We start from the raw sequence: 13117 nt of genomic DNA on the forward strand, positions 1-13117 counted from the left end.
TGTGTTAATTAAATATCACCAATGTACGGCAGTGTTTCCCTCATCTCCAGGATGACAGCTGTTGATATGTGATGGGTGAAGTCAAGAGATCAGAAACTTTTACACCCTCGTTTTAAGGAATGCAATGATTTGTTAATGTATCCCTTGAAGTTCATTTTCCTCACAGATCTTTTCTTAAGGCAGCTAGACACAATTCATAGCCAAGTAAATGATTGTCCCTAACAGCAAGTGATTGGCTCCAATATTCGCTTTAAAGGGGTTCTCTGGGTTATTGAAATTGATGGCCTATCCTACAAATGTAACGGCGTGTGCAAGTACGGATGAAGAGGAGAAATGTGTAACATGTAAGAGCACTGTGTCCGCTTCAATCAACTGATCAGTGGGGGTGCCAAGTCGGACCCCCACCGATCTAATATTTTTGGTCTACCCTAAGGATTGGCCATCAATTGTAATAACCCAGATAACCCCTTTTAATTGGGTTTTCTTCTGCTGGACATTTGAGGCCCATTATTGTGTTAAAACCTGGGCCCTCCTGGGGATCCAGTGATACTCTGGTGACCCAGTCCTACTTTGTAACAGTGTTCAAAACTTTTCCAGTTAGACAGAAAAGAAAGTTCGGGACCAGAACTGAGGACCGGGATTCGTTTTTGTCGGCATATTGTCAATTTGAAACTTAATTGTTTTTTAATACTTCGATTTGCAGTTTTGCATTTTAATACTCTTTCACTTTGTCTATGTATTTACCTTGAGACTGGGATTATCAGGGAAGGATTATCAATCTGTCTTCCGGCGTTTGTAACAGCGATTTGATTTGCTAATGAATACTTTTAGAAGTAGACCTCATTTTAAGCAAATCAGACATTTCATTTTCACCTCAAGTTTAGAGCAGTTTTTTTTTTTTTTTATCTCCTCAAATCTAGTCATAGTATATATGTCCTCTCAAGACTCCAATATTTTCATGTGGGAATGACTGCAGAATAAATCGCCAAGGATTGCCTGGGTGCCGTGGAGCTCCTATTTAGTCACTGGCGTCTGGGATCATGCCATGTTTACTAGCGAAGACCTGTCAGCGAGTAATTAATAAGGAAATGTAGGAAACAGATTGAAAGTCATTGAGGGAATAGATCTTGTATAAAACAGATTGCATCCAAAAACCTAAATCAGTTGCTCTACTAATTTAGGTTCAGTTTTACCCCACAGAAATGAAAAGCGGTCATGTTTTTCTTTTTTTGTAGACATATTTTCGTATTTTATTGTTAGAATTATATTTATATCTTTACTAGTGTTAAATCAGGGCTGTAAATTTGGATTGCGTCAGCAAGTCCTAAAATATTGGTATTTTCCACTATTCATCTTGCTGATTATTTTCCAGACTGCCATAAGAGTTGTCCAGTCCCTAAAAATGTATGTCCTATCCTGATAGGCCATCAATATCTGATCGGTCGGGGTCTGACTCCCAGAACCCCCACTGATCAGATGTTTTGAAGTGACTGCAGCGCCTGTACGCCTTCCCTGCCCCAACGCTTTCTATACATGATACCCAATACGACAATCAACTTACCATTCTGGCGGTGAATTCAGGTGGATTGTCGTTGACATCTGCAACAGTTATGATAGCAGTGGCCGTGTTTGATAATCCGTGGTTCAAGTTTCCTTCCATGTCCGTGGCTTGAATTACAACCGTGTACTGCTGGACTTTCTGTAGGAACAGATGCAGGAATATAGGTTATAGGCAAGAAACATATATATGAACATCTTATAACAAGAAAAAGGTCAGTCGTAAAATGGGTTGTGTGGTAGGTGGAGATCCCCACTTAATGATAGAACGAGGGTCCCCCGAAACCCATTCTACCAGGTGAGGCGGCTCCACACGTAGAATAAATGCTGTTATAATGAGTGAATTATTTCCTCTGTACATAAACTGTTTTATTGGCCACCAAAATCATTAGCAATATAAAATAGCCGGAGTTTTCAAAGAAAAAATTGTGCAAAATGATGACACATTGTTAGTTGGATTTAATTCCTAAAATCGCACGTACAACATTCCATAAAGATATATCTCTGCTTCCCGATATTTTCTGCAGCTGCACAACATCTCTTAGAAGTAATGAGGGTATCAGCTGTAAAGTGAAGGATGGGACCCAGGTACAGTAGTTTTTAATCACCAGTACATCCATATCAATCGTATAATTGTCCAGTGAAGACGTACATCATCCCCTGTAGAAGTCCTTCAATAATGTAATTAAGGATTAGATGGGAAAGTCAATGTGGATGGATATTTATGCTGGAGCAGTCTGAGGAAACAGACAAGACTCTAAATAATTAGTCCGCACTTGGATTACTAAGAGGAGGAATCTCTAGGGCCTGGAATTAGCCTCTAATAGTGCTTATTGTAGGATTGCACTCGCTTCAAATGAATCTTGAATTGCTGCTTACTGAAGGGAGAGATTTGGGGACGTGCTGATGACATTAGGAAGTTAAGATGTTTGAAATACCAAAACTGGTGTCACTTGGGGAGGTCTTAGACCCTTGACTGCCAGCGAGAATATTGCTAATTGCAATTTATAATCAGTGCACAGCATTCATGTATTAATAATCCATTAGGAAAGATCGTTACAGAGCTAAGGAGCAATGACTGACCCTATACTTCACTACCCGTCAATGCCTCCAGTTACAGAAGACCAATCATCTGTACCATGCAGCGTTTATGATAATTTGTAGTTTCTAATAGTCAACCATTCACCTCTGTATAGGGTTGCTGCATCCGACTAAGGCCTCATGGACACGATCGTGCATTACGGTCTGCATACTATCGGCCATTGCAGATCGTATAGGACACATTCTATCCTATGGGCCAATGCACGCAACTGTGGTTTTCACGGTCTGTGCATTGTCCTGGAGCTTAGACCACAAAAGGATAATGACAGTGAGGCCCCATGCACATGGCCGTGCCCGTAATCACGGTCCGCGATTGTGTGGGCACGGCCGACTGCCAACCGCATTTTCCGGGCGTTCTCCCATACTAAGGCAAAAGAACGGGCATGTTCCATAATTTTAGAAACATTTCTACAGCATGGACAGCCACTTACAGCGATATGGAAAGGTGTCCGCGTTCAACGTTAGTGAATGGGTCCGTTTTTGCGGTCCGCAAAAACTGAGTTTTTTTTACAGTTGTGTGCATGGGGCCCGAGTCATTTTACAGGCGGCATTTGCAGTCCGGGCTCCTTAAAGTCAATGCATATCTCTTGTGTGCATGGTCCGTGATTGTGGATGGCCTGTGGGTGACACTCCTCGGGCTGTCCGTGCCGTAATCATGGACCGTGCACACGGCTACGGTCGTGTGCATGAGGCCTATAATATGCTTGTACCGGACGACTGTAGTGACATGACTGCCCTACTAATACGTGCCAGTTGGCCATAGACATAGGTAACTGGTTCAGCCTACAAGGCTCAAATACACGTTATTTTAAAGCAGGAATGATCAGAGACCCCCTTAAATTAAAGAGGACGTCAGATCTCTGTTACCGCCCAATGACAAGACTGATGCCATCTGAAGTTGCAATCCCAAACCAGGTGCATCCAGTATTCAGACCTGGGAATGAGGTACAATACTGCAATAGACATTCAGCTTTTCTTAGAGCTACAGAGAAAAATGTGTGTTTGATGCTAAAATCTGCCCAGCTACGCGGTTTATGCAGGACTGTTAGGATGCGGCCAAACCACAAAAAAAAACAATTTGACCACACCGTGTGAATAGACCCTTACAGCTGATTGGACGTTAGTCATGTAGCGAGGGCACATTTGTATATGTTGTCACACATTGTGCAGTGTGTATGGAGAGTTGTCTGTGTGGAAATGGATCAGTAAAATATTCACCCCCAATGTCTATATTCCCATAAAACAGAGATATGGAGAATCTCACATTATCCTCTGCATTCCCTTTTTTAACGAGAGGAATTCCCTTGTGACAAACCATTAGAGGACAAAGCACTGTCAACCCCTGTTGTGGCACCTCCTGAAACGCCAATCAGCGATATCAGAACAGATTTAGGGAAGCGGCAGGAAAAAAAAATCCATAGCTGGGCAGAATCCAGTTCAAATCAATGCTCTTAATCCAAGCTGACTTTCCTTCGTTGTCTGAGTGAACTGTGTGACGCTTCCGTGCAGAGTTCAGTCTGAGGATGGGGGCTGCAAACAACTCAATGGCACTAGACTGCTCTTTCACATTACTGTGTGCACTGCAGCCTTCTACCATATGAAACTTTACATGTATATTATTAACGCTGCATATCTGATAGTAAAGCCCCAAAATGCAAATGCAGCATATCTGAGAGGATCTGTTATGGGACATCGACTGTTCTCTCTATGCGGCTAAACTGGGGCTAGACAGAGTCCGCATGCTTATTTCAATGGGTAGAGAGTATAAGCCTCTCGGCACTGGAACAAAGGAATTGATAATGTTGAAATTCATCATGCCAGATCTCTCATTCCTCCAGACATCTGCTTTCTGGAGAGATTTGGAAGGTCCCCGTACACATTAGATCATCATTGTCCAATCCCCTGAAAATCAGCGGGTTTGGATGACTTTTCTCCTATGTGTGTGTGTGTCCGGCTGTAGGCCTGTCTGATGTCAACAGAATGATACCAAGGATGCCCTCTTAAAGATGCCACAGCTGGTTGATATTCTGCTGACTGGATCACACACTGACGGATGTAAACCATACAATGTATGCGGTCATCAATAAACGTCATCCTAAAGCACAACATCCAGCAGATGGATTCATACCCAATACTCAAGTTATCATAGGATTTGGGTCATACATGGGGAAATAATGGGACAGTAGTTCTTCTAGATAACTTTGCAAGCAGAGCTAACGTGGCAGACACTGGCAGCATAGAGCTGCCTCATTGCTAGACGACATTTAACGATGAAGGCGTTCATTACAGATCGAGCACACACTAATGCATTTTCACACTTCAAGGTTCTTAATCTTAAAACTCAAAATCCTATTGAATGTGAAACACATCAGAGCGTTACCCTGATCTATGAACCTATTATCTGTAACCAATCTCAGCATTGTTATCCATCTCTTTTTATGCATTCTCCATTGACTTGATATTACTAAATTCTATGTGAATATAGTCTACAGCAGGATGACAAGGCATACTAGGACTTGTAGTTGCACAGATGAAAAATAATTGATTTCACCTTTGCTTTAGCGGCAGGTGTAACTCTCTGCAGGGAGAAAGCGCTCACTTTTTACCACCTATGCTATGCCTACAGATAATTCAATCCAGGCACGGCATGAAGGGTATATCTGTTCGGCTTCACCGCAGTTAACAGATAGTAAATATAGTTTGATGCACACGTAACGTTTCCAATTTCCACTTATTTACTTGACGTGCCGTCTGGGCCCACGAAAGGTTACGCCAGCTGATAATTGTATGCGGATCCAATCAAACTAAATACCCGCTCTGCAGTTACGAAAACAAAGACGTGTCTTCGTGGTGTTCACAGCATGAACACTGCCACCCAAATCAGAATTTGATGAATAAATTAATTAAAGCAGATAATGGTCGATAATGATTTTCATTAGCAGGAGAAGCGAGTCCTAGTCCTCTGTACCTTTGTGATGATTAGGATCTGACACACAGCTTGCCACTGCTGAATACAAGTGTCATCTATGGGAGTTTAGGGGCAAATGGATGTTTGGAAAAAAATAAATCAACAGTGTATAAACTTCACAGGCTCATGAGTATCTTCATTTCATTGTGATAATAGGAGATAGTGTAGAGACAAGAAGCAGAGAGACCTGTGTAATGTGGTGCCAGGGCAGTGTCCTGTGGACAGGCTGATGAGGTTCAAGAAGAACTTGTACAATCTAATAAGTGTCTGAACTCATTCCTTCTCGCCCGGTATGATAATTCATTAAACCACATCACAGTCGGCGCTGAACTTGTCACCTTCCCGTACAGACGTCCATCCTCCTGGGCTCCTCGACACCTTTAATGTCAGTAAAAGACAAATCTGCGAGACTTCCGTGTCTTTTGGGGATTCGGTTACAGAAGATGCGTCTTTTATATGAAAATGCATCAAAGTGAAAAAGATCAAGACGCTGTCGTCTGAGAAGAATTTATGTGAAACAAAACAGGGCAATTTCCTCAAGGCGAGGCAGAGCATAGGTGGCGACAATTCTTGGGGGACACTAGGACATCCTAATGGTTTGTGATGCTGCCACGGTGCACGGAACGGCTTTGGATTTTCCTACTTGCCTTTGATGGATAATAGGGAGCTAAACTTTGATTGTGATGCATCTATTATGTTTAATAGAACTGCCTGATGTAAAGAGTGGCATGGTGTGACTGCTGCCAGGCGGCTATTCTACTTTATGCTGTTTGCACAGTGTCAATCCAGCTTTCAGCTCAAGTGCCAGGTAGTATCTGACCCTCTGGTTGCTAGGGCTTCACTGCTTAACAACCATAGTCTTCTCAGTGGGAAATTTGGACAACCCTTAAAACAAGCCCCACAACAATGAGCTCCTACTGCCTGGACCTTCTGAAAGCCGCTATTATCAAAGGGGAAAGCGCACGGAGGGTCCTTACACCATAGTAGGAAATATGGATAGGGGCCCCTTACTGTTATGTTAATTATACTTTTGTAACAAGCAAAGTGGTTAAATATCACACATGGATCAAAATTTCAAGGAGGCCACTCATTTTTAAGTAGGATTCTGTTCTTATAATGCTTATTCTGCCACTATTAACTTCCAATTGTGTCAAATCCGCAACAAATTCGGAAAATGAGACAACTCGGGAAATAAGCAACAAATATACACCAAATCTATGAAGTAAACACAAGTACGCAGAACAAAGGTGAAAAAAAAAACGATTTTGACAGTTTGACGGAGGATACATCAACTCCGAGATGGAGACGGAAAAAGATTTTAAAATGACAAGATGTCTAATTTTCTATAATCGTTCAAAAGCATAGGACAGAAGTCTTCCTGAGATTTGCAGAATTTTTTTCTTTAGTTGCTCCTTAGCCACAGATTAGACTGTCACTTTTCTTTTCTTTTTTTAAATTGCTCCAGAGTGAAGTTCATAATAAGTTGATAAGGAGCAACTAAAAACCTTTTAAAATAGATTAATGCAAATCTTTGCAACACTTAAACGGTGTCCTAGGCTAGAGCTACACGGTGACATCTGGTCCCCTGCGAATAACAGTAAAGTCGCTTAATAACTAACGCAACATCAATGCTTCTCTATAGAAAATAAGGCTAAAAGTGAATTTGCGAACATCTCAAGAAATCTTACCAGGTCGAACCTTATACGATGGTCGCAAAAGTTGTGCTGCGGTAATACTGCAACTTTTACGCAACTTGGCGTTTAGCCTCAGCCTGAAAGTCTCCAGGGGCTACATTAACCGTACTCTTATGAATTTACTAGGCACAATTGGCGCTTATGGATTGTCTCTTAGGAGAATGTTACGTTATTATATCCTACGTCCGACCTTTAAAACGGCAACCACAGGTACTTACAACTGAAGTATAAACTTGGAGGAACAGAATAAGTATTTTTTTCTATTTTCCGGATCTCCCAATTAGTAAAGAACTTGAGATGATTGAGGGTGGAAGCAAGTCCAGGTCTACGTTCACTAGAAAAGGCGCAGAAGACCCACACCACTAATTTATAAGCCTCCTGACATTTGTAATTAAGAACAAATTCGACATTTACATAGCTCTCCATAATTAGACATTTTAACAATTACATAACAAGGTTTTGCAGTTAGTTGTTTGTTTTTTGCCCTTTAATCTACTCCTCACATTAAAGGGGCCGTAACAGGAAATGACCGTATGATAACCGACATGTGTAAAGCTGTTAATACACTGGGGTCTGACAACAGCTTGATAAATTCAAGTAAATGCTCTGTAATTTGGTCACACGGGTTGCCCCACCATTAATGTGTAGCCACTATGGGCATGGTTTAATTGCTAAGGCCTTATTCAGATGACCGTGTCGGCGAGCGTGGTTCCTAGTATCATAGTTATCTTTGCTGCTTAGGAGTCCCTGACTCCTTGCGGGAATTCTACCCCCGCACTGAAAACATGATTAAAGTATGGGACCGTATTCCCGCGGGGAGGCAGGGACTGCTAGAATCATGGATAACTATGATACCAGTAGTCCGGCTCCCTGAACTATGATTAGTCCAGGAAATACAGCCGACACACTGTTCGTATAACACGGCCGTCTGAATAAGGCATAAACACCACAATTAGTACTAAATTATATTACGTGAGATTCACACTGAATTTTCTAGTAGTTAATGAGGACTTTTGGGCTCAGTAGTTTAAGCCAAACAGAGTAGTTAACACAAATGAGATGCATCCATCTTATCTTTCTACCTTTCTTTCCTTCTGGCATTAGCTAAAAAAAGCGGCGTGTGACATTCTGGCCTAAAGGAACTAATAAGGTATACGATGCAGATCAGATACAGCCCCGCCTTCTGTTTCCAACCTCAATAGCAGGGGCTTAAGGCCTCATGCACACGACCGTAGTGTTTTTCTGGTCCGCAAATTCCAGGACCGTGTTCCGTGAAATGTCCTCCGCAGTTCATCCGTATGTAATCCGCAGTTCATCGGTATGTAATCCGCAAAATGCGGATAAAAAAAAAAGCCTAGGTAAAACAGGATGACGACAGAACTCATTCCCGGTCGTTGCCTAGCAACACTTCCGCAAATCCGCAAACTGCGGTTGACACACGGAGGTGTACCTGCATTCTCCACGGGCCCATTGACTTCTATGGGCATGTCCGCATCGAATTTGCGGGCCGTAATAAGACATGTCCTGAGTTTGTGCGGCACGGATTTGCGGACATGCGGGGACCCGTGAATACACGGATAGTGTGTATGGGCCCATAGAAATGAATGGGTCCGCAATTCTCCCGTGGATTTTCGGGGGAAATGCGGACGCAAAAACACGTTCGTGTGCATGGGGCCTAACTACCTTTTACTGCTATATCAAGGTGTTTATTTGTATATTTTATTGTACATCATTGTAAGATCGGAAATATAGAATTATATAATATTAGAATGCCAGCTAAATATTCATTTTCTAGAAACTTTGCATAAAATGCCACTTATTCAGGATTTGCCAGCAACACAAAGGAAGGTAATATGAATCCATGAATAGGATTTTATATATGATTTATAATTTAATCAGGAAATCGTATTTTGTTGTGATGCGTCATTTAAAAATGTAAATTCTCTATCTGTACCTATGAATTACAAAAAAAAAAAAAAAGACTAAAGCTAAACTAAAAGCTCTGACGTGCAAGAAACCTGTACATTGCTGCTGGTATCCGGTTATAGAGAAGGATGGATCCTGGTATTTCATAAATTATGAACTCTTTGGATACCCACTAGGTTATTGTTTACAATGTAATAAGATGCCAAATGTTTTAAAAAAAGTTATGTACAATAAGCATTTTAATCATGTGTTGAATGTTTGTCTTTGCCACCACTTTTATTGCTACAATGAAACTAAAATGAAAAAAAAATTAATCAACTTTGCAAATTTATGTTTACAGTTCCTAATATCGGTGTCTCCATGGTTACAGACTACAAACAACTTGGTGTCGTTTATTCTGCAGTCATACTTCACCAAGGGACAGAAAGAAGGTTGTATGACTGCAGGATCAGACTACACAAGATTGGTCTGTAGTCTGTAACCATGGAGACATAGATCACATAAAACAGTACATGGTTACATAGGTTGAAAAAAAAGACCGGTCCTTTTAAGTCCAACATTTCTCCATAAATTACATGTCATTCGTTGCAATTAATTATAACCCTCAATGCCATTCGTAAATAAATATTAATCTAGCCTTGTGTTAAATGCTGACATTGTATCTGCCATTACTACCTCTTGGGGTCGGGCATTCCATAGTTTGACTACTCTAACTGTAAAGAACCCTTTTCTATATTGATATCTGAAACGTCTTTCTTTCATACGCCATGAATGTCCCCTGTTCATTTGTAGAGTCCTTGGAAAAAAATGGTTATGTACTAGTTCTTTGTATGGACCACACATATATTTATACATATTAATAAGATCACCTCGAAGACGTAGTTTTTTCCAAGCTGAACGAGCCCAATTTCTATAGTCTTTCATCGCCCGCCTTTGAACCCTCCCCAGTTATCCTATATCCATTTTTTACCATGTGGAGCACAAAACTGAATTCCATATTCAAGATGTCCTTACAAGGGATTTATAGAGGGGTAATATTTGTAACCAAGAATATTGGCAAATTTGTTTAGATGCATTGAAAAAATAAGATTTGTTGCAAATGCCTCAGCACCTTGGTCAGCTCCACGTTTGCTCCTAGGCCATAGTTTGGTATCGTAACAAAAAATACAGTTAAAAGATATGAGCAACATAAGCTAGAAACATAAGGTTTTTTGGCTGCATGCTTGGTGTTCTGATGTTTTGATAAAGTGGACAAATAGGAATAGGAAGTTTTCTGTGACCTTGCAATGTTGCAGGATGACCTTGTGTTGCACGGAATGACTGTCAGGCAATTGTAGTGAGTGTCAGGCTGTATCTGAACAAAAAAGAGGTGCCACCCTGTGATCAATAATGTAGATGCCTACTTCTCAAGGCAGAGCTGGTTATCAGCTGGGGGTACAGACAATAATAGACATTCTATCTCACACGCACCACGTTCCCAGCTGAATGAGCACGACTTTGTTCAAAGTGACAGTTTGCAATCGTCTCTGCTCTAACAGGCCCCTTTTCTTTTGCAGTCTCCTGTGCATGATGTAATTTGGAGATTGGGATGTGTGAACCAGCGTCCCATTGGTCTTTCCTCCCGCTGTCATCTTGCTGAAGTCTTTGACAAGAGCGCTCTTCTCCTTCTCCTGACAGTGCTACATACAGTGATCTGATCAGAAAGACATCCGGGAGGAAAGCATAATCCTTTTCTAGAGCTCTTCATAGCAGAAACATGTTCCATTGTATGGCTGCATCAAGCAACAAACTTTGATATTCCAGTACTAATAAGCACATATTAATCAGCAATAAAACCATTATAAGAGGCCAATATACTCAGGTGACTTCTCACCAGGAAAGTGGCATTTCTTTGCTCGATAGCAAAGCTATTTATTGTGTTGATTTGTTCTACTAGATAAGTATTCAGCACCTGGTTACAGCTGTGTGTTCATTTACTTTCCACAGATTTTGTATGGTTCTTAAAATATGCTTCAGATCATAGGATAACAATGTGGCAAGATGAAATATACATGAGGAAGGCCCCTAGAATGTGACAATAGAAAATAAACACAATACATACATGTGAAATGTCACAAAAATCAGAGTTAAAGGGGTTGTCCAGGAATAAACTTTATATTTTAACTTGATTGGACATGTTTAACCCATAGGCGCACCACGACGCAAGTGTACGTCCGGGTGGCCAGTGTCTTAGCGTACCAAGAATGTACAGTTACTGTGCGGTTACCCGTCCACACTATCGGTGCAGCTCATTTTCGCTGATTTCGGCAACTAACCTCTTAAATGCGGTGATCGATTGCAATCACCGCATTTTAGGGGTTTCTAGCACATCGGCAGACCTCACAATGAAATCGTGAGGTTTGCAGATGGCTAGCATGGCGACCGGAGGCCAAATAATTGCCTCCGTGTCTGCCATGTACGGAAGCCTATTAGGGCAAGCCTCCTGATAGACTTCGCCGCTGATTTAGGCAATTAACCCGTTAGATGCGGCGCTCGATTGCGATCGCCGCATTTAGGGGGTTTGTAGCACATCGGCAGCCCCCATGCAATTGTGGGGGCTGCTGATGCTTGTGATGACACTCGGAGGCCAGACAACGGCCTCTGGGTCTGCCATGTATGCAAGCCTATGAGAGGACCAGCCTCTGGCTGGTCCTCGTAGACTAACTGTCAGAGTGACTGTGACGTCACACTGACAGGAATACGTTACACTACCTAGGTAGTGTAATGTATTCTAGCAGCGATCAAAAAATTAAACCGTTAAATAACAGTACACATATTTGGTATCACCGCGTTCTTAACGACCCAATCTATAAAAATTTTATTTTTCCCACATGGCGAACGACGCAAAAGATACAAACTAAAAACAATGCCAGAATCACTGTTTTTTGGTCACCACCCCTCCCAAAATATAGAATAAAAAGTGATCAAAAAGTCACATGTACCCCAAAATAATACCAATAAAAACTACAGCCTGTCCCGCAAAGAGCAAGCCGTTACACAGCTTTTTTGACTGAAAAATAAAAAAATTATGGCTCTCAGAATATGGTGACACAAAACAAGTGATTTTATTGTGCAAACACTGCAAAACAGGGAAAAAACGATATACATATGGTATCGCCGTAATCATACCGACCCGCAAGCTAAAGTAAAACAAATTTTTATGGCATAATGAGCGCCGTAAGAAATAAAGAATTTAAAGTGCCAAAATCACTGTTTTTTGGTCACCAAAGCTCTAAATAGAATGAAATAAAAAGTGATCAAAACGTTGTATGTACCAAAAGATGGTACCAATAAAAACTACAGCTCATCCTGCCAAATATAAGCCCTCACACCGATCAATCGACCAAAAAAGAAAAAAAAGTAATGGCTCTCTGTGTGTTTTTGTTTTTTAACAAATAGTTTTTTCTTTGTAGAAGTAGTAAATTATAAAAAATCTATATATACATTTGGTATCACCGTAATCGTATTGACCCGCAGAATAAAGTTAAGTTGTCGTTTTCACCGTATGGTGAAAGCGGTAAAAACTAAACCCAAAAAGTCAGTTTTTTCCAATTTCACCCCACAATGAATTATATTTTCGGTTTCCCAGTACGTTATATGGTACTTTAAATAGTATCAATAGAAACTACAACCCTTCCCGCAAAAAATAAGCTCTCACACCGCACTATTGATGGAAAAATAAGTTCTTTCTATTAAATTTGGGGTATTGTCATACTCGGGAGAGATTGCGTTACAAATTTAGGGCGAATTTTTCTCCTTTATCCCTTGTGAAAATGAAAAAATGCAACATTTTAGTGGACAAAAATGTATGGGGTCACTTTTGGGGAGTTTC

General features: G+C 41.0%; 1 protein-coding gene and 1 long non-coding RNA gene across 5 annotated transcripts in view; one reads left to right on the top strand and one right to left on the bottom strand.

Annotated features, from left to right (window-relative positions):
- Nucleotides 1-13117, top strand: part of LOC142665642 (uncharacterized) — a 299137-nt gene that overhangs the window by 96991 nt on the left and 189029 nt on the right. The gene's annotated exons all lie outside the window — the stretch shown is intronic.
- The window catches only part of CDH4 (cadherin 4), a 537863-nt gene that overhangs the window by 30170 nt on the left and 494576 nt on the right, over nt 1-13117 (bottom strand). For both annotated transcript variants that reach the window (XM_075845364.1, XM_075845363.1), the window contains exon 8: nt 1562-1699. In XM_075845364.1, coding sequence (XP_075701479.1) covers nt 1562-1699 — 138 coding nt within the window. The remainder of the gene's footprint in view (nt 1-1561; nt 1700-13117) is intronic.

This window comes from Rhinoderma darwinii, chromosome 13 (assembly GCF_050947455.1).
Source record: "Rhinoderma darwinii isolate aRhiDar2 chromosome 13, aRhiDar2.hap1, whole genome shotgun sequence".
NCBI lineage: Eukaryota > Metazoa > Chordata > Amphibia > Anura > Rhinodermatidae > Rhinoderma > Rhinoderma darwinii.